Genomic DNA, 23,227 nt, shown 5'->3' with positions numbered 1-23,227 from the left:
GAGACGGTTGCGAATGGTCCTCGCCGATACCCCAGGAGCAACAGTGTCCCCAATTTGCTGGGAAGTGGCGGTGCGGTCCCCTACGGCACTGCGTAGGATCCTACGGTCTTGGCGTGCATCCGTGCGTCGCTGCGGTCCGGTCCCAGGTCGACGGGCACGTGCACCTTCCGCCGACCACTGGCGACAACATCGATGTACTGTGGAGACCTCACGCCCCACGTGTTGAGCAATTCGGCGGTACGTCCACCCGGCCTCCCGCATGCCCACTATACGCCCTCGCTCAAAGTCCGTCAACTGCACATACGGTTCACGTCCACGCTGTCGCGGCATGCTACCAGTGTTAAAGACTGCGATGGAGCTCCGTATGCCACGGCAAACTGGCTGACACTGACGGCGGCGGTGCACAAATGCTGCGCAGCTAGCGCCATTCGACGGCCAACACCGCGGTTCCTGGTGTGTCCGCTGTGCCGTGCGTGCTCTCGCAGTGTCCGGAGCAAGTATGGTGGGTCTGACACACCGGTGTCAATGTGTTCTTTTTTCCATTTCCAGGAGTGTATAATTACAATACCGGAAGGAGAAATGACATTCGTTACCCCGCATTAAAACTGTCGTTAGCACGAAAGGGGTGCACAAAGCTGCAACCAAAGTTTTTGTTGACTTTTACGGTGAAATAAAATGTCTGACAGATAACAAAGTAAAATTTGAAAACAAAGTGAAAAAGTTTCTCCTTGAGTGCTGCTTCTATTTCATAGAAGAATGACTATTACTCGAATGTGTAAAAGGCGCTGAGAAGTAATTACTGACTAATATACCTATTTTTTTTAAAAAAAAGAAAGAGAACCAATTTGTAAATGGTCAGCATGTTGCTATATTTACAAATTAATTTGTGATGTGAATGTAAAATGACTAGTTCCACATCATTACGATTTATCGTGTAAATGTCCCAATGGAACATGAAACTAACTAAATAACTAACTTTCCCGGCGAATTGAATGTTCAAAGAAGTTTACGGCCTGCAACTGGGCTTCGTTTACCACATTCCACAATATTTCGACTGGGAATCTCCAGTCATAGTCAGGGGAATCATCGAGGATTCGGTAGTTCAGATGCCGACTCGAAAAGTTGTAGGGTATAGTAAACAACGACTGCCTGTATGCCTGAAAATTGTTTGAATAGTTTATTTAATTATTTTCGGTGAGTTACAGCAATGAGATATTATTTTTTAACAGAAAATAGGGGAGCGCCGTTGCTTTCGCTCGTGTCATGTTAATCATAGACTGTTACAACTGCAGTGATTCGGATCTTAAAATTAACGACGAAAATGAAACACGAGCAACATAAATCGAGTACAAACATCTGATTCATTACGCCATGTCTTCATGTCTTTGAATAATAGTAATAATAATAATAATAATAATAATAATAATAATGGCAGTCAGGCTGTACTGATTAATGAAATTAGCACTGCACTCATACGTTCTCTTTCTGTTCGTACAAGCGAAAAAGAACCCTCTTCTTTTTCCTTTGTCTTCATTTTTAGGTGACATCTGGATGTTTCACCGACAGCTAAATTAATGTCTGAAGTGAACTGTCTGACTGCAGAAAAAGTTATCGAACGCCAACGAGAAGAAGTACAAAGTTCTAATCCGCGAAATTAAACAGGAAGATTTATGTCACCGGAGAGGAGTATTAAATTGCCAGCAGGATTCCAAGTTTTCAGAGGTGATATGACAGAAACACCGTAATCACAGATATAACACCGTAACTTGTGGTACAGAATTAAAATAAAATCCTCAGAAACGTTTGCAATAAGCATGGTTGAAGAATGTATGTAATGTGTTCTTCTATTACTTTCATATAAATAAAGTTTCTACTGCTGATTCTCTGTTTCAGCTGTTTGCTGGTTAATGTCCCGCCCGGTAGTAACACAATATTTGTTTGCTAGATTTTTATTTTGCTTCTGGATAAAAAGTTATTTGGAGTGGTCAAAATAAGTGCAACATCCTGTATAATGCAACAAACACAACTTTTGAGGACTATTATTGCCAGTCAGTTAAAATGGGACGAAAAGAAAGTTCTAGCAAAAAAGAATCTCATCAGCATCAGGGCGGTAACGAGGGAGACGTATGGTCGACTTCTGTTTATTTGGAGAGTTTTATGAGTCTAGCCCATTCACAAAGGAGACCACGTATAAAACACTTGTGTGACCCATTCTTGAGTACTTGCTCGAATCTTTCGGATCCAGACCCGGTCGGATTAGAGGAAGACGTCGCATCAATTCAGAAGCGCGTTGTTAGATTTGTTATCAGTAGAATCGATCAACATGCGATTGTTATGTAGATGCTTAGTGAAGTCAAATCGAAATCTTTGGAGGGAAGATGATGTTCTTTTCACGAAGCACTATTGCGAAAATTTAGAGAACAGATATTTGAAGCTGATCGAAGAACTATTGCACTGAAGCCAACGTAGATTTCTCATAAACACCGTGAAGGAAAGATAATATTAGGGTTGTTACGGAGGCAGAGGGACAGTCTTTTTCCCTTGCTCCAATTGCCAGTGGAACAGGGAAGGAAATGACTATCAGTGGTACTTAATACCTTCCCCCATACGCCACAAGGTGGCGTGCGGAGTACGGATGTAGAGGTAGATATGGGCTTAGAGTAATCAGTGTGTATTAGAAAGCGCCTAGTAGTTACATTCGTTCCTGTGTAAGCCAAGTCCTTACCAAGGGTACCAGTTTCAGTGGAACAAGAGCACAGGATACGGACAAAGTATTCAGACTACAGAAATGGTTATTAACGGTAACTTAGTAACTGAATCAGTAAACGTTCTCATTGTAAAAATCTCTTTAAAGATTAGGCTATCCTAACTGCACCACCTGGGTGCATCTAGCACATTAAGGGAAATGTTAATAATCACTACACTAACTGTTCTGCTCATGATTGTGGAACAAAAGTCAGACTTAACGTACATGTGCTGTGAAAAATTAAACGAAAGACTCAAGCAATATTTTCTAGCAGCGAATAAAGCTGTTCAATAATCGAAAAAGGTAACGAAGAGAAAGAGATAACGGAAATCAAGATGTTTAAAAAGGTAGTAATGCATGGCTTTTAAATAATATGCTATACTTACACCACAACACAAATTGCAGATCGCTAAAATAGTTGGGACTGTTAAAAATTAAAATCTGTCATTCCATCATATATATTTATGGAATATAATGTAGGTTACTGGAATTTAGTTGCCCAATACCTGGGGTGGAAAATGCTCCTTTAATCCTCCTGAGATCACCATTTGCTTGATTATGAAAATATGCTAAGACAGTTTTTCGTACTGACAATTCGAAATGTAGAAATAAATTTAATGGAGGGGCAGGGATATCATCGTGATCCTGACTTGAGCTGAAAGTGTGTGTAGTGAGTGCTATGGGTGCAGTGACTCGTGACTGAATAAATAGCGTAATATTAATTTTGGTATTACTAGATCTACGAGTAATTATACGCCTGTAGGTCCGTGTTTGTTAACTTTTAATTACATTATGTTACTGTATTAAACAGACATGTCTAATATCGTTGTGAATTATCTTTGGATGAATCACAAATAACTAACAGATTTGTGGAGTGTATTTATCTGTAGCTTCAGAAAAGGCTTCTGCCAATCTTGACTAGAAAACACTTTTTGCAATTGTGAGGTTATCAGGCACATAATACAGAGAGCCAGAGGTTATTTGTAACTTTTACAGAAAACTAACTGGAGTTACAAGAGTCAAAGACCATGAAAGGGAGACAATAGTTGAGAAGTGAGTGAGACAAGATTCAGGTTACCTTCAATTCGGAAAGTGGGTGCACTCAGCGACTGTTATGTGACTTATAAATTATAGAGTGCAGGAATCAGTTGTCCTTTTTTGATTTTATTACGCAAATCCAGATTTCGGCTAGTAGCTAGCCATTTTCAGTGCACTATTTTCTATTCTCAATGCATGTAAGTCCCTGTTGTTCGGGCGTCAGTCACAGTCCTTTGAATACTACTGTATGATACAGTAGTATTCAAAGGACTGTGACTGACGCCCAAACAACAGGGACTTACATGCATTGAGAAGAGAAAATAGTGCACTGAGAATAGCTAGCTACTAGCCGAAATCTGGATTTGCGTAATAAAATCAAAAAAAGGACGACTGATTGCTGCACTCTATAATTTATATGAGACAAGATTGTCACGTTTGTTATTGAGTCTGTACCTGGAGCAAATACTGAAGCTTACCAAGCAGAATTTTGGGAAATGAATCGAAGTTTACGGAGTAGAAATAAAAATTTTGTGATTTGACGATGACATTGCAATCCTGGCAGATACGGCAAAAGATCTTGGAAGATCATTTGTACGGAACGGATACCTTCTTGAAATGAGGTTATAAGATGAACATAAATAAAAAGAATAACAAATCGAGCGTAGTCGAATTAAGTCAGGTGACGCTGGGGAAAGTATACTAGGAACTGAGACGCTGAAAGCAGTAAGGGAACTTCGCTACTTGGACAATACATATGCTGGCGACGGGAAAAGTAAAACCGTATAAAATGTAGATTGGATATAGTAAGAAAAGATTTTTCAGAAAAAAGAAATATGTTAACACTGAATATAAATTTAAGCGTCAGGGAGCTTTTCTGAAAGTATTCACCCGCAGTGTAACTTCATGCAGAGTGAGGCAGCTAATACAGGCTAACCCAAATATACCCAAATTAAATAAATATATGGAGATGCTGTTTCCGCCAAGGTATAACGAAAAATATAGTGAATTTCCTGGCGTTTGCTAGTTATTTCTATTGTTTGTAGCCGCCGACTTTGTTTTTGCTCTAATGGGAATATATAACTTTTTATGTGGCGTTTGAAAGGAGCTTCTAAGAGAACGTCAATGACTTGACGTGTATGGGACTTGATCAAACAGTGTCAATATAAACGAGCCGCAAACCACTGTTCAACCTCTAGGAGGAGAGGTTCCAAAAAATATTTGTCCTATTATACTAAATATAAGTAAGCCGGTAGCTCCAATAAGTTTTGTGTGCTTACTAGCGTGGCTCTCATACCAAGTGCTCAAGATGCTGATCTTGAGGATTGCTACGCCTTATAAACTGATTCTGGAAAAAAAACAATACTACGCGTTGAGTTTCATATGGAATTAATTCATCGGTAGTCGTCGGTGTTTCTTAATAGACCTTTTGTTTTAATTTTCGCCATCGATAAAAGTGTTGAACTGCTAGGTTTGGTGCGTGTGCAGACCATTTTGCGTTTCCTGAACGACCATTCTAATGATGTTCTCGCAAGAGGCTCTATCGCTACAATTGCAGAGTGGATGGGACATCCATCGTGTTGGTACCACTCTGATTGCCTTTGTCTAGTGGAATTTCTTCCAATAACTGTGGCAGCAACATGTCTTAGGAACTCGAGTTACTTGAGTGTGTTTAGATTTCCACAAATGAAACAGGGACCAATGATGTGGATCTTGAAGATCAAGCACCAAACATTGATAGACCAAGAGCGTTGTTTTTATCCACTTCTTTGAGTCGTCATGGATTTTCAGCTGATGATTAGTGCATATTGCGAAGATTGACATGCCCATGGTATATAAGCGATGTTTCTTCCTTAAACAAAACTTTACATAAAAATGCCGCATCACTTTGAATTTTTCGTAGATAACATTCAGAGAACTGTAACCAATTTTGGTAGTCATGGCCACGAAGCTGTAGATGCAGCGAAAAATGAAGAGGATGAAATGCAATGGAATGTAGTTTCGCAGAATACGCTTTTGGTTGATCTCTCTCGTGTTTCCAGGACGCCTCTTAGTGACATTTGCATTGTGAATTATTGCTGCTAAAAAGTTTGTTTCATCAGTTGCTCTACTTCTTCACTGGTGCATCATGTTATCAACAGTTCCATGTCCTAGAACTTTTTTGATAATCTTTGCAAAAACAGATCGTCAGTGCTTGGCACAATCTAGACACTCATCGGCCTACAACCGCACCACTGCTCTAATAATTTGGCGACATACATCATAAACAGTATTCCTTTTTTTGACTATCGTGTACATTGAGAATGTCTCAGTAGCATTGTGAGCAAGTTATACTGATTGCTATAACAGCAGAACACAGTCTGATAGGTTTCAAGCCTATATATAAACACAAGGACCATACCTGAGTTACGTATTTGCTTACATTTTGTATAATAGGGCAGATGTTTGTGGAGCTTTTCCCCTGACGGCGAGATAGTGCTTTGCGGCGCTGTTATCTTGATACTATTTGATCAGGTCCCATACATTTTATGTCATTTCAGTTCTCTTAGAGGCGTCTTTCAAATGCCACAGAAAGAAAGTTTATATTCCGTTAGAAGAAAACAAATTCAGTGCTGTGATTCGGCTACTATAAAAGATAAAAATTACTGCGAACGTCAGGAAATATACCATATTGTCCGCTACAACTTGGCTAAAACCGACCTCAATGTATTTATTGATTCTGGAAATATTTGAGATGGCTTGCCTCACCGTCTATGTAACTGATATACGACTATACCCTGTGTAAGAGAGACACAGAGAAGAGGAGAATAGAAGCTCTTGAATTCTAGGGCTGTAGAAGGCTGCTAAGTATTAGATGTAAAGATCGATTAAATAATGAAGAGATATTGAATCAGATCTAGGGCAAAACTTGACTACAAGATGGACTAGTTAGCAGGTGCCAATGGATGTAGGCTACAGCAGTTAAGCAGAGATGAAACGACTTACACAAGATATACTGGTATGGAGAACTGTATCAAACCAGTTTTAGGACTGAAGACAACAACAAGAGCACTAGCAAAACATTTGATGTAACGAACTCTTGCTTCCCAGTGGCTCGTCAGTAAGAAATTTGTTTGACTTGTTACCTCAATTACCTTTGAGATCCTGTTACAGTGTGAATACCTGCATATTATTGGATACGTATGTAACGTGGAATGTGTGCCAAGTTTATGCTGTTACGCATCAAGGAAGTAAGAACAAGAGAGTGAAATGTTCTCAGTCAAAGCAGAACAGTATTACTGAAGTCCGCCCCGGTAACTGAATGGTCAGCGTGACGGATTGTCAGTCCTCTGGGTCCGGGTTCGATTCCCGGCTGGGTCGCGGAATTTTCTCCGCCCAGAGACTGGGTGTTGTGCTGTCCTCATCATCATCCTATCATCCTCATCGACTGCAGGTCGCCGAAGTGGCGTCAAATTGAAAGACCGGCACCTGCCGAACGGTCTGCCCGACGGGGGGCTCTAGGCATACGATTAAATAAAATAAATGAAAGTATTTCTGAAGCACATGGGAGTATCAATACGAACCAGCCGCTAGGTGCAAACATTGTGTCACGGTTAGTTGATTACCTAGAGTGCAGCAACACTTCTGTAGCTAAACAGGCTTAGCGGAAAGGGTTAGACGAGTGCAGACGAGACTGCCTTCGTTACTCTCATAACACTATGTAAGGAAAGCTAAGGGGGCTGCAACAGCACCCATCAGGGATTTGGAAAAGCTGTTAAGACACTGAAATCGCTTAAGCAAATGTAGCAGAACGGAAGACTACTGACAGCTCATAAAGAGCTGTTCCGATTTGGTCATGATGAATGACGTCAGAAAGCAGAGCCTCTCCTCAACGCCACAAATACTCCACCTCGCTAGTCTAAGAGTCAGTCAATCAGCAGGATCAGTGGCATTCATGTTGTACACACTCTATCCTCTGATTTGTGTATTTTAACACCTTGTGTATGAGATTGTTTCAGTACCAATATACTCCTGCTACCTTATATGATGACGACCGATCTGTAGCCACGGATAATACACTCCTGGAAATTGAAATAAGAACACCGTGAATTCATTGTCCCAGGAAGGGGAAACTTTATTGACACATTCCTGGGGTCAGATACATCACATGATCACACTGACAGAACCACAGGCACATAGACACAGGCAACAGAGCATGCACAATGTCGGCACTAGTACAGTGTATATCCACCTTTCGCAGCAATGCAGGCTGCTATTCTCCCATGGAGCCGATCGTAGAGATGCTGGATGTAGTCCTGTGGAACGGCTTGCCATGCCATTTCCACCTGGCGCCTCAGTTGGACCAGCGTTCGTGCTGGACGTGCAGACCGCGTGAGACGACGCTTCATCCAGTCCCAAACATGCTCAATGGGGGACAGATCCGGAGATCTTGCTGGCCAGGGTAGTTGACTTACACCTTCTAGAGCACGTTGGGTGGCACGGGATACATGCGGACGTGCATTGTCCTGTTGGAACAGCAAGTTCCCTTGCCGGTCTAGGAATGGTAGAACGATGGGTTCGATGACGGTTTGGATGTACCGTGCACTATTCAGTGTCCCCTCGACGATCACCAGTGGTGTACGGCCAGTGTAGGAGATCGCTCCCCACACCATGATGCCGGGTGTTGGCCCTGTGTGCCTCGGTCGTATGCAGTCCTGATTGTGGCGCTCACCTGCACGGCGCCAAACACGCATACGACCATCATTGGCACCAAGGCAGAAGCGACTCTCATCGCTGAAGACGACACGTCTCCATTCGTCCCTCCATTCACGCCTGTCGCGACACCACTGGAGGCGGGCTGCACGATGTTGGGGCGTGAGCGGAAGACGGCCTAACGGTGTGCGGGACCGTAGCCCAGCTTCATGGAGACGGTTGCGAATGGTCCTCGCCGATACCCCAGGAGCAACAGTGTCCCTAATTTGCTGGGAAGTGGCGGTGCCGTCCCCTACGGCACTGCGTAGGATCCTACGGTCTTGGCGTGCATCCGTGCGTCGCTGCGGTCCGGTCCCAGGTCGACGGGCACGTGAACCTTCCGCCGACCACTGGCGACAACATCGATGTACTGTGGAGACCTCACGCCCCACGTGTTGAGCAATTCGGCGGTACGTCCACCCGGCCTCCCGCATGCCCACTATACGCCCTCGCTCAAAGTCCGTCAACTGCACATACGGTTCACGTCCACGCTGTCGCGGCATGCTACCAGTGTTAAAGACTGCGATGGAGCTCCGTATGCCACGGCAAACTGGCTGACACTGACGGCGGCGGTGCACAAATGTTGCGCAGCTAGCGCCATTCGACGGCCAACACCGCGGTTCCTGGTGTGTCCGCTGTGCCGTGCGTGTGATCATTGCTTTTACAGCCCTCTCGCAGTGTCCGGAGCAAGTATGGTGGGTCTGACACACCGGTGTCAATGTGTTCTTTTTTCCATTTCCAGGAGTGTAGAAGCCAGCCTCCAGTACCAGCCACCATTGATGGGTGACCAGGAGTCTACGAACAGCGTTCCAGCCTGGGGCACAAACTGCTCTAAACTCCAGCATTACTTGGGTCAGACGGGCTACCAAACCGGCCGGCCACGATCAGCATTCAACACGACCTGATAACATCCAGGATCGTGGTTCATCTGTTGGGACAATATGGGCAGTGACCTGGGAGGGGAAGAGTACTCCCATGACGGTGTGTGAGACACAACAAAGATGTGCCGTGGTCACAGCCAACACCGAGCAGAACTTCTGACGGTCTGACGGGGCGCGCCTTCCACACCACGGTCGGCAATCCACTTACTAGAAGTCGCTATTCGTCAGCACAGGGCTGATGCAGCGAGATACGGCAGCCTGAGCCAGTCACTGGGTTCAGCAAATGCCTCCGCTGCTTGCTGAGGCCCCAGCCATCGCTGAAGATATGGCGACGAGATGTATTCAAAGAAATAAACGAAGTAATATTTAATCCTGTTTTATTGCGTCTGGTGACAGCACACAGATTCCTTGGCCTTCGTCCTGACAAACAGAGGGGCTTACTGTACTAGCTGTTTAACAATGCTGTGAAATTCCCTATTAATTCATCGACTTGAGAATTTAATTGTATAGTGTTCTGACCTGTCTCGTATTTTGTTTCCGGCTATGTTAGTGGTAAATAAGTAGTGACACACCACTCTCCTACGATTCTTGAGCGTGTTAGACACACCATAGTGCGGCGGTTCATGGTCTGTATTATTGTGTGCTGTAATATAGAATGTTTATGGCGTTAATCTTTGTGTCGTAAAGTTCTCAGTACCTGTTTCTTATACTTCTTGAAATAAGTCCTGAATGCTATAGACCTAGCTGAACTAAACTTAAGTCTGTTTCTAGAAGTGCCTAAAGCTTTTTTCGGCATTGATCTGCTTATTAGGAAATTATACAAATATTGTTTATGTGGATTTGCCGATAAGTGGTTTAAGTCATATCTTTGTGGCAGGAATTATATGGTGGAAATATGTCAAAATAAAAGTTACTTTTCCGAATACATGAAAGGCAGAAATTGAGTCTCTTATGACTATATGTTAGGCTCTCTGTTATTCTTAGTGTTCATAAATTATTTACTGTACCATTTGTCAACTACAGAACCAGTATTTTTCACAGATGGTAATAGAATTTTTGCTAAAGGACATGATGAAGCTGATTTAGAGCAGAATCTCTTTGTAATAAATAAAGAAGCAGGAAGAAATTTCCATGATGGTAAATGAGAACAAAAGGAAATAGATGAGCCTTAGACATAAGACCAAAAACGAGAAGAACTATAATCCTAAAATTATTGGGATGCAGTACTGAAAAAATATTTTACACAAAGCTTCTACGAGTTTAGGTAGAATATTAAGGTAAGAAACATGTTAAACTACTGAACAAAAGCATGAGCAAATACGGTTCTGGCTTAACAGCGATCAAGAGCTGCTGTAATACTGAAACAGTACTATGTACTTAGACTGCTACTGTACATAGTTATTACGTTATGGTGTGATGTTCTGGGGAAATACAAGTATTGCAAAACCATAATTTAACATTCAAAAACTAGTAATGAGGATAATGAAAGGAGTTACCGGTACAGAATAATTCTGGAACAGTTTTAAAGGATTAAAAATTTTGCCTGATTTGGAATATATACAACCTCATTCCTGTTTGTAGAGGTCATTCATTATGTTCATGAGGTAAGCAGTAGCAAACGTTTAAGGAAGTTAGTTGTAACAGCGATCAGACTTCGTGCCAAATACCAATAACTCAAAACTTTCACTGAGAAGGAATAACTGAACGAAAGAAGTACACACATCAAATAAAGTTTTGCATCACCCCGGTTCCCAGAACTCCTGAAGGTAGACGTTGACTGTGGATATTGTATTACAGACACGGTCCCTTTGACTGTTCAGAGATGTCACTAAACCCGCTCAAAGATGTAAACTACCATGCATGACCAGCGCCTATTAGACGGAGGGGGTCCGACAGCCGATCAATTCCAGTAATTCCACCAGGAAGGAGGTACACGGCTCGTGTTGTCTGTACCGTGCTTGTCAATACCGTGGTTCGATCGCGTCCGCATTGTTACTTTGTGCCAGGAAGGGCTCTCAACAAGGGAAATGTCCAGGCGTCTCTTAGTGAACCAAAGCGATGTTGTGCGGACAGAGAGACACGAACTGTCGATGACATGTCTCACTCAGGCCGCCCAAGGGCTACTACTGCAGTGGATGACCACTACCTACGGATTATGGCTCGGAGGGACCCTGACAGCGACGCCACCATGTTGAATAATGCGTTTCGTGCAGCCACAGGACGTCGTGTTACGACTCAAACTGTACGCTATAGGCTGCATGATGCGCAACTTCACTCCCGACGTCCATGGCGAGGTCCATCTTTGTGACCATGACACCAGGCAGCGTGGTACAGATGGGCCCAGCAACATGCCGAATGGACCGCTCAGGATTGGCATCACGTTCTCTTCACCGATGAGTGACGCATATGTCTTCAACCAGATAACCGTCGGAGACGTGTTTGGAGGCAACCCGGTCAGGCTGAACACCTTAGACACACTGTCCAGTGAGTGCAGCAAGGTGGAGGTTCCCTGCTGTTTTGCGGTGGCATTATGTGGGGCCGACGCACGCCGCTGGTGGTCATGGAAGGCGCCGTAACGGCCATACGATACGCGAATGCCATTCTCCGACCGATAGTGCACCCATATCGGCAGCATATTGGTGAGGCATTCGTCTTCATGGACGACGATTTGCGCCTCCATCGTGCACATCTTGTGAATGACTTCCTTCAGGATAACGACTAGAGTGGCTAGCATGTTCTCCAGACATGAACCTTATCGAACATGCCTGGAATAGATTGAAAAGTTCTGTTTATGGACGACGTGACCCACCAATCACTCTGAGGGATCTACGCCGAATCGCCATTGATGACCAACAGTGCCTTGATGAACTTGTGGGTAGTATGCCTGCATGCCAGCCAGCACAGAGATGAGGAAGTGGAAGAATATTATGAGAAAATACAAGAACTCATCGAGAAAGAAAATAGAAATGCCTGCATTATCATCATGGGGGACTGGAATGCAGTGGTGAGTGAAGGAAGAGATGAAGATACAGTAGGAAAATTAGGATTAGGAATAAGAAATGAGAGAGGTGAACGACTAATTAGTTTCTGTAAAGAAAATTCATTAGCAGTGGGTAACACATTATTTGAACACCACAAAAGGAGACGTTACACATGGGTATCAAAAATCTGAATAAGAAAGATATCAGCTGGACTACATCCTGATACAAAAAAGGTTTAGGAACTGTTTGAAGAATGCTAAAGCTTATCCAGGAGCGGATATAAATTCAGACCACAACCTAGTGTTGGGAGAAATACAAATGAAGTTGAAAAAAAGTCTGGAGAGGTAAAGCAAAGGAAAGACTAAATATAGAAAGACTCAAAGAGGTAGGAAAGGCATCAGATTTGGAGAAGAGATTTATGGAAAAATGGCAAAGAGGTAGTGTTGATGAAAGTGTTAATGACAAGTGGATAAAAATGAGGGAAGGACTCATGGACTCTGCCAAAGAAGTACTAGGAATTAGACCATCCCAAAGCACCAGGAAAGAATGGATAACAGAAAACATGTTGAAAAAGTTGTAAGGACGTGGAAAAGTGTAGAAACTGAAGAAGGCAAAAAGAGGTACAGGAAACTGAATAATGAATGAAGAAGAGAAACTGAAGAAGCAAGAGAAAAATGGTTGAAACAGAAATGCGACGAAATAGAGAAAATGGAGAGAGAGGGAAAGTATGAAATGATGTATAGAGTGGCTAGTGAGATAGTTTTTGAACGTAAAAGAAAGAGGAATGACATGGAAATAGAAAGAGCGGATGGTACTCTAGCAGAGGAACCACAGGAGGCTTTGAACAGATGGCAAGAATATATTGAATGTCTGTATAAGGGGGATGAAATGCAAAGCGAAATTAAGGTTGAAGAGGAGCAATATGTGCCGTAAGATGGGAAGGGATTTACCATCTTGGAAGCAGAAGTAGAAAAGGCGCTGAAGAAGATGAAGAATAGGAAGGCATGTGGAATAGATGATTTGCCAGCAGAACTGTTGAAGAGTCTGGGAAACAAGGCAAGAAAAGAAATAGTCTACCTCTGTAACAAGATATATGACAAAGGGGAATGGCCTGAGGACTTCGCTACAACAGCTGTGATACCAATAGAGAAAATGTGAAACACTAAAAATGTGAAGAGCACCGGACCATCAGTCTAATTTCTCATGCAGCTAAAGTCTTGCTGAGAGTGTTGAATAGAAAGTTACATGGCAAGCTGGATAGAGGGATTGCAGAGGAGCAGTTCGGGTTTAGAAGAGGAAAAGGAACAAGAGATGCTTTTGGCCTGCTAAGAACTATAGGGGAAAGATATATGGAAAAGGGTAGAGAAATCTTTGCTGTTTTTATAGATTTAGAAAAGGCTTTTGACAGAGTTCAGTGGAGCAAGCTGATGGATATCTTGAAGAGGAAAGGAGTGGATTGGAAAGAGAGACGACTGATACAGAATCTATATTTACACCAGAAAGTAAGGATAAGGATTGGAAATGAAATGCCAGAGGAAGCAGCATTGGCCGAGGTGTTAGACAAGGTTGTTGCCTTTCCCCACTGTTGTTTAACGTATACCTTGAAGAGATTATTGCGAAAAGCTTAGATGGGAAAAGAGGACTATGTATTGGTGGAAAGAGAATAGAATGTTTAAGATTTGCTGATGACATGGTATTAGTGGCAGAAAGTGAGCGGACAGTGAATAACATGCTCAAAGATCTGAATGAAGCTTGTGTGGAATATGGGATGCAAATAAAAACAGCAAAAACAAAGAGTATGGTCATCAGTACAAGACGCAGACTGTACAATATTAAAATAGGACAATCTACCATTAGCCAAGTAAGTGAATTTAAATTTCTTGGAAGCACAATAACTGAAGACTTGAGATGTCACCAGGAGGTGAAAAGTCGAATTGCCATAACGAAGGAGGCATTCAACAGAAAGAGGAGACTCTTATGTGGCAAATTAGATAAAGGACCAAGGAAAAGACTTGGCAAATGTTTTGTCTGGAGTGTGGCACTATATGGGGCAGAAACATGGACACTGAGACGAGAGGATGAAAAAAGGTTAGAAGCATTTGAGACGTGGATGTGGAGGAGAATGGAGAGAATAAGCTGGATGGAAAGAACGAGTAGTGAAAGAGTATTGGAAAGGGTTGGTGAGAGATGTCTGCTGAAGGTTGTAAGAGAAAGGAAAAAGAACTTGTTGGGACATTCATTGAGAAAGGAGCGCTTGCTAGTAGATGCTTTGGAAGGATTGATTTGTGGGAGAAGACTGAGAGGAAGAAGGAGATACAAGATGATAGACGACATAAAGGGAAAAGGAAATTATGCAGACCTGAAAAGGATGGCAGAAGACCGGACAGCCTGGAGAACTACGATGCGAAAACCTGCCTTTAGGCAGAACACTGATGATGATGACATATCTCTTCTTGCTTTGTTAGGTATCATTAGTAAGCCGGTTTGATCGAGTACTGCTGTGAAATGCTTTTAACATTCCAGGAACACTGTTGAGTAGTGTTTTGGTATATTACGACGGTTATTAAACGAAATGATGACCTAATAAAGATCTTGTGCAAACATTCCTTTTTTACAACATGCGCTAAAAACTGATATACAACCAGACGTTTAAACTACGTTCATTCTTAAGCTATTGACACATGGAGAACAGAAGTACTTTTATTCTATTTAGTTTGATAATGAAGGAAGTGACATACCCACTGAGGCATCTCGTGAATATCTGCTGTTCGATGATGATAGTTGAGCACGACGACCGTTAGCACCACCGAAGAAGCCACCATGAACATGATACAGTTGAAGTATGTTCCTGAAAAGTCATCGGCAATAGTACATGTTCAGTTGTTCCAAGGGCGAGTGTCACTACAATGAGAAGTGTAAAAACGGCAGCTTGCTTGCAAACAAGGCCCTTGTGCATACAAAACTACGGTACTTCATGAGCCAAGAAACAACTACTGTGAACGCAACCAAATACATATCAGACAAAATATAAAGAAAAAAATAATGCACAACAAGAGATATAGACGTATACAAAATTTGATACTCGTAAAGTAGATAGGATTGTGGCTGCGAAGTTCAAATAACGTTCGGTGAAGAATACAAAAATTCTATAAGAAACTGGTGTGATACAAAAACTTTAAAAAATACTGCATAAACACTCTTTCATTTTAAAAAACTTTCAGGCACAATAGTAAATAAATTTCTAAGACTACATACTTGTCGTAGCCTCCTCAGAAAATTTATTTGTGATGTTGAGGATATTCTCACATCACATGATTTCACATGTAAAGTATTTTAAAGAAGATAAAAATTAGAATGGGATGTATCTTTCCGTCGTTTAATAATCTCAAAGTACAAATTTAAATATATGGAAACTTTTAATAATCAATGAACATTTTTAGCAAATGAAGCTAAGAGAATTCAATCGCGAGTTCGCAGTATAAATTTAATAAATTTCATTAAAATTGTTTTAAGCAACTTCTTTAAATTTATAGCAGTTAGTTACTAATGAATCATGCTTGCACGAAATCAGAAAGTCAAATTAACTAATATATATTAAATATGTAATCCTATAGTTATAAGCAGAACCATCAGGCATTAATCTGAAAATGAGAATTCATTTCCAGAAAACAATGCTACAGCTGCAGCTCATACGAAAAGCCGAACTCAAACGTGATTCTAAGAATATATGCATATAAGTGATGCAGTACTCATTCCACTTATAAAAAATATATAAAAAAATAATTTTGCAAGGAGAAGTACTGTGTTTTTAATTGTGTTTTGTCTCTGTGACTATTTAAACTGAAAGTAAGGTGTAACTGTCCTTCGAGCTCTGTCTGGAATTAATAATTCTCTTTAAGCGTTTCTCTTTAAAATTTTTACCTTGAAGATTGTCCAAGCCATTCCGGGGATGGGTTTTATTGAGGTGTCGTTTAAATGCCTGGAGTTACGTGGCTTTCCTCTCCTTGCATGAACTTCGCGCTGAATGCACGACAAAATACATTTTAGGCTTTTCCCTCGCACCTGTGTGATGCGCTTTTAAATATATGTTTATACAAATAAGTATTTATAGAAGTACTTAGTAAATCACAGTTTGTGTTAAAGGTTTTTTTTCTTATTAGGAGAGAAGTTGAGATAAGGCTTTAGGGCTGAAAGTTAGTGAGGAGGAAACGAGTGGAAGAAACAAAATACAAAAAACAAGAACCATACCAGAAATAACACAGAATATACGGCAGAAGTTTATAATTTAATTTAATACTTTTTAGTATAGAAAACGGGACAGAGTCAGTTGATACTTGGAGGTGGAGGTGGTTCCGGCGGACTGCAGTCCACACCCTCGCATCTTTGTGACTGTCGGAAAGAACTCCGCTCAGCTGTACTGATATCCCTACGGATGCGCTCGAGTAAAGTAGGAGTAAACACAAAGAAAAGCACAAGACAGGTTTAGGTTTCACATTTTAAGACTAACGTTCTTTTAATAAAAATGTACACTATCAAAAGGTTAGTCATACCCTCGGAGTGTGATTGGAGACGCTGTTCATCCCGTGCGCCAGGAGACGACGTCTGTCAACAGAGAGTGTGCACACAGAAGGCATCAATCAGGTCACAGGTCGGTCCAACGAGGCCGTGCCGTCTCATTTCGCTCTGGAATCCCCTGCTTCGAATTTCTGTGCGTTTGTTACTGATAAAAGCATACTGGACATGTATAACGCACACAGGGAGAGAAAAGGAGACGAATCTGTGAGATGTGCAATCAATGGTTCTTTTTACAGGAAAGGCATGCTTCCAATCTGTTTAATGGAAAAAAAGAAAAGAAAATGTACATTCGGGTTTTTGCTTGATTGCAAGTCTCACGGTGATCCGCCGCGTCAAGGCACCCGTCTGAACTGGTCTCCAAGTACGCATCACATGTGAGGAGTATGGGGGAAGATTGCGATTTGTCAGAAAAAAAAAATAGAGTAACAAGATGTGGCTAAGTTTTAGAGTGGGTTTCTATCTGTCTAATAACTGCTGGATTCGAGATTCCTTTTTTTTTTTTTCTCGCGTCTCGGTTTAGTCGTTTCGTGTTAGAGTGGTCATCTTTATCAGTTGGTGATTATAGGGCAGTAATTTTACAGGAAAGCTGCAACAGAACGAGGTAAGCAGCGGGTAGCAAAGGGGGCGCTCGGCGCAGACTGCATGCAGGCGGGCAGGGTTGGGGGTATGGGGGCGGGGGTACAGGCACGCTCGTCGCCAATCCCATTGCGCATCGCGACCAAGTCACTGCGCTGCACTTATGCTGTCGTTCGCGTCCATTCTCCTTTTTTTTTTTTACTTTCTCATTCTAGTTACATGATTTTAATTAGGGGAGCTACCATTGAATTTACAATTTTTTTTTATTTTTAGGAAAATGAGTATTTTGTCAATTTACCCGGAAATAGTTCAGGCAATTTACTAGTGCTGCTCAGGAGAGCATGTCAAAAAACCGTGAGATCCGTGCACCATGCCATCCTCACTCGTGTATATGCGGTTTGTGTTGTATGTGTCGGTAGTACTAAAAGAGAGCTAAGTGACCAGACGACCTTCTGCTAGCACATCGTCTCAGCAGTTCCTCTGCCCCTCCCCTCCTACAAGCCACCTTCTTTTTCCGATATTCATTTCGAATGATCTCACACACCACCTAAATCTTGTTGCTGAGGCTGTAGGGACGCTGTGTCATAGGATAGCGTCGCTAAAAATCTGCTATATTTCAACGAAGCTATTCCTCGTGTTGTCGACTGATCTTGAACAATACAATAGACTGGTAGTTCTCGTGGCGAAACATGAAAGCGCCGCATTCCGCGCGATAGTGTTGGGCAATCAGAGAACAGGCTAGTTATCTATTCCAACGTGTTCTCCACAACTGATGTCGAGCTTTCGAATATCACATCCGAAACAAGACCTCATTTTTCGGAGCGGCTACTGTCACCAGCACTTAAGACTAAGACACTTGTTGATTGCTTTCGTAAAAGTTCTCGGTTCTCAGATTTACCGGGTGATCAAAAAGTCAGTATTAATTTGAAAACTTTATAAACCACGGAATAATGTTGATAGAGAGGTAAAAATTGACACACTGGTGTGCAAAACTTATAGACGTAAGGAACTTTCTCATGACGTGTCAATGCCAAGAAACGTAGCTCGGTGAAGCTTGGACGTTACAGAGAAAGAACTGCTACAGAACAGTGTGGAAATCTGAGAGTAGAAAAATGAGACGACCAGAAATTACTCTTTTGTTCAAAGACAATAATTGTCCCGAATTCACCGCAGTCCATGTCCGCCCCGATAGCTGAGTGGTCAACGTGACGGATTGCCGTCCTACGGGCTTGGGTTCGATTCCCGGCTGGGTCGGGGATTTTCTCCGCTCAGGGACTGGGTGTTGTGTTGTCTTCGTCATCATTTCATCCCCATCCGGCGCGCACGGCGCCCAATGTGGCGTCGAATGTAATAAGACCTGCGCCAAGGCGGCCGGACCTGCCCCGTAAGGGGCCTCCCGGCCAATGACGCCAAACTCTCATTTCCGTTTCCAGTACAGCAGTTGATGATGGTCCCTTAAACATTAAAAAAGGCGGGACATGGTTCTTAATGGGTTGTGTGGTCACCGCGGGCGGCAGTGGACGCTCTGCAATGTGCTCCCATGCTGTCCATAAGATCGATAGTGACTTCTTGTGGTTGGGCTGTTGGCGCGACTGCTGGACGGTCGTTGATGCAAGCTGGAATTCGTTTCCTCAACGCATCCCACAAGTGTCTGATGGGACTTAAGTCGGGGAAACGGGCAGACTTTTCGATTTCCCGAGCATCCTCTCATCCCACCTACGCAGTTCGATATCGTTGTGCATTGTCATTCATAAAAATGAAATAAGGGCCGAATGCTCCCCCGAAAAGACGCTCATGGGGAAGGAGTACAGTGGCACATTAACACTTGTAAGTAGGCTGTTTAGGTTTTTATGTTGGTAACGCCACGTAGCGCTCTATATGAAAATCACTGACTGTGCTGTGTGAAGTCTGTGGCTGGTTTGCATTGTTGTTTGCTATTGTAGTGTTGGGCAGTTGGCTGTTAACAGCGCGTAGCGTTGCGCAGTTGGAGGTGAGCCGCCAGCAGTGGTGGATGTGGGGAGTGAGATGGCGGAGTTTTGAGAGCGGATGATCTGGACGTGTGTCCATCAGAGACAGTAAATTTGTAAGACTGGATGTCATGAACTGATATATATATATATATATATATATATATATATATATATATATATATATATAATGATTTTTGAACACTATTAAGGTAAATACATTGTTTGTTCTCTATCAAACTCTTTCATTTGCTAACTATGCCTGTCAGTAGTTAGTGCCTTCAGTAGTTAGAATCTTTTATTTAGCTGGCAGTATTGGCGCTCGCTGTATTGCAGTAGTTCGAGTAACGAAGATTTCTGTGAGGTAAGTGATTCATGAAAGGTATAGGTTATTGTTAGTCAGGGCAATTCTTTTGTAGGGATTATTAAAAGTCAGATTGCGTTGCGCTAAAAATATTGTGTGTCAGTTTAGTGATGATTAGAATAAGTAAAGAGAGTAATGTCTGAGTACGTTCAGTTTTGCTCAGCTGTTTGAAAAGCAAATAACGTAAGCGGTTTTCCAACACAGTAATTCAAAAATTTTTTTAAGTGGACGCTTCACACTGACCAGTGACTGTACCTTGTTCAAAGATTTGGAGGTCAGCACGCGCATACAACATTTTGCCTCCCCACATCATAACACCTGCACCACTAAATGGAACATGTTCGACAACGTTCCCGGCTGCATTACATGTTCCTATCTCTCGCTACGTGAAGGTACTTCGTCGAACATGATCGTTTTGTTGGGCCAGGTGCTACGGTGTTGGGAGGAATAATGTCGTATGGGCATATGGACCCCAAATCTTTGAACGTGGCACTCACTGGTCGACATTATTGTCACTGAACTCATCACTTACATCGTCATTTCAGGGTCGCATTCGGCCCTGACCTAATTTCTATGGATGACAATGTGTGGCCGCATCGAACAGAGCAGGTGTGGGATGTGTTTGCAGCAAGTCCACACGCACCAGCGACTATCCAGCTATTATCAATTGCGCTGTTGAAGCAACTGAATGCGCTATCTCAAGAACCTTGTGGACAGAATGGGAGCAGATCGCAGAACACGCACTACCGCCCGTGGTCAACACTCACCGTGTTAAGAACCAGGTCCCGTCTTTTTTAATGTCCAGGGCAGCACCACAAATCACCGTGACTTCAGTGTAATTATTGTCTTTGGAGAAAAGTGTCATTTCTCTTCGTCTCATTGCGTGGTTCTTTCAGTTACCATCTGTAGTATACGGTAGCAGTTCTTTCTACATATGCTCCAAGTTTCATCGACCAGTGACACGTTATGCGGAAGTTCCTTCGTCCTGAAGTTTTGCACCCAAGTGCAGATATGGGTGTGCAATGCGCGAAGCGACGACCTTTTATCCGGGCGCACAGAAAGACAGTGAAAGTAGATCTCCAGGGCACCAACGCGAAGGCACCAAGCAGTGGGGTCTCCGTTGTGCTGCCGTGTAATGATTTAAGCACGGCCAATGACAGGTCCCCAGCCTTGATCAGATATGTGAAGCTGATAATCAAATTATTACTCGCATGAATTTGAAAAGCCTCACTGTTAAACCGGTCTCAGAAAAATGTAATAGTAGAAAAGATTTTAGTGTGCCTTATGTGACTTTTTTTCTCATCTTCTTTTTAAATATCAATCATGTACTCTATATTCAGACGCAATTCGGTAACCGCTGATTTTTCCATTAACAAAGTACAGCACGGTGTTCATATTGACAACGTTGAACGAAAAATTGGCAGTGTGGGCAAGAGAATCAGTGTTTCCGAACCACCTCCTTCTGGCTACTTATTCCAAAAGTTCAAATTGAAATTTGCGTAAAATCTGTTGCTCAGTTATTCTGACGTAAAATTTTAGGCAAGCAACTGGACACTTTTTGGAAATGTTTCGGATCGAGATGGCTCAGAATCTACGCTCCATCGAAATATCGTAGAATTTTAGTTCCACCACTAGATGCAGTGCCCGAGTGCCTCTGCGTCGAGTATTACACAGAGGAAATCCCAAATAGTTTAATATTATTTTTAATTAGAATGAGATATAATCACTCATAATATGTAAGCTCGTCGTACGGAAACTAGTACTTTCGTAGTGATACCGTCAAAAAATTGCACGAGTCTTTATAACAAAGGGATTTCATTATAACAAGAGCTAGGAAATGTTCTGGGTACAGAAGACGTTAGTGACCAGCGACTCCTGATTCAACAATTCTAACAGATCTTCGGGTCCCCAATTTTGACACGTTTATTATAGCCGCTATTAGAAATTTTCAGTGCGGTTCAAATCTGGCAACTTTGCGGGCCAGAAGAGTTACGTCATTGCTCCTGGATATTCTAAATATTAAGTATACTTTTAGTCCAGTAGACGTGAGAGCTATCCTTCCTGAAGACGTAACGGATTATATTAACTATCCTCGTTAAGATGACGGGAAAGAGGCAGAACTGTCAAGGAGTTCGATCCAGTTCATTGTACCCGTCACTTCATCATATAACTCTTTTCACGTGTTTCGTGTGACAACATAAAATACTTTCTGTCCTTTAGTGTGTATTTGGGCAACAAGTGAGTCAGCTGTAGATGTCCACGCGATGCCGTTTCCTTCCGAACTGTAGGTCGTAAATGGCTCGTTAAGGAACAGCGACTATCCTACCTCGCATTAGCAAAGACATTATTACACCCCTTCCCCCCTCCTCAGCACGTCACAATCCGTTACTGTCTCTTTATAGACCAAGAAATCTACTACTGCTCGGAAAGCCATAGGATAGTTCGAGGCGAAATACCTTCGGATCCTCTGAAATCCGCAACGTTCTTCACAGGTCGACTTCTTGTGCGCCAAAAGGCCGTCATGTAGTTCAAAATTCCCAGTCGCCCTCGCTCCAGACACCAGCGGGTGCCTCCCAAAATCATTAGCGTCTACTCGCCAGATGACCAATTTCACTCCGGTGACTTTATGATATCCCTCTATAATTGCCGGTTAGCCGTGGCCAGTCTTTTATTTCGCGAGAGTAACAGTCATGATTATTCTCTTTCTTTTTCTCGTATGTTTATCCACAACAAGAGTACGCTCGTAGCCGCAATTTCTGGTATTAGAAAACTAATGATTAAAGAAATGTTGGGTGTAATAAATTGGTTTAAGCGTACAGTTAGCACCAAAGAGGTGATGTGCCAGCTTCCCTGGAATAAGTGTAAGGTTTTCATTTTGTGCGTCACTCTGTTTCCATCCATTACCAAATGGAAACGTAGATGTGGAACGCTATATATACTGTGAGGTACTTCGTCGCCGTTTGCTGTGAACTAGGAGACGTTGCGGTATACCTGAGTCTGGTCACTACTGCTCGCGGTCAGTGTGAGAAACGTTAAGTGCCGTCAGCGACAAAACTGAAAGCAGCTAATGAACACAAGTTTTTTTTTAATGATGCATAGTCCAGGATTTTTTAAAAAATGTTTATTTAGAGAAAAGCGATCAGTATGTAGTGTGTGTTGTTGTCTTGCCCAAGGCGTTATCTGGCCATGCAGCGTTCAGTTCGCTTTTCAGTGTTGAGAATTGCATGGAACGCGATTCTGACCTATCAGGGGTACAGCGTCGGAAGTCTGAGGTAGCACGTTTGCCACCAGTAGGGAGAAAACTGTTAGCGACAGCAGGATTGTGACACCTGTAACAGACAGAACGACACTCAGGCAGGGGCACAAACTGG

At 42.6% G+C, this 23,227-nt stretch overlaps 1 protein-coding gene across 1 annotated transcript in view; it reads right to left on the bottom strand.

The window, feature by feature from the left end:
- LOC126263383 (neuronal acetylcholine receptor subunit alpha-7) overlaps window positions 1–23,227 on the bottom strand; it is a 316,056-nt gene that overhangs the window by 7,583 nt on the left and 285,246 nt on the right. Inside the window, exon 8 of the mRNA XM_049960476.1 lies at window positions 15,113–15,222. Within this exon, the coding sequence (XP_049816433.1) occupies window positions 15,113–15,222 (110 nt within the window). The remainder of the gene's footprint in view (window positions 1–15,112; window positions 15,223–23,227) is intronic.

Source organism: Schistocerca nitens, chromosome 6, assembly GCF_023898315.1.
Source record: "Schistocerca nitens isolate TAMUIC-IGC-003100 chromosome 6, iqSchNite1.1, whole genome shotgun sequence".
NCBI classification, from domain to species: domain Eukaryota; kingdom Metazoa; phylum Arthropoda; class Insecta; order Orthoptera; family Acrididae; genus Schistocerca; species Schistocerca nitens.
This window is presented reverse-complemented; position numbering and strand designations above follow the sequence as displayed.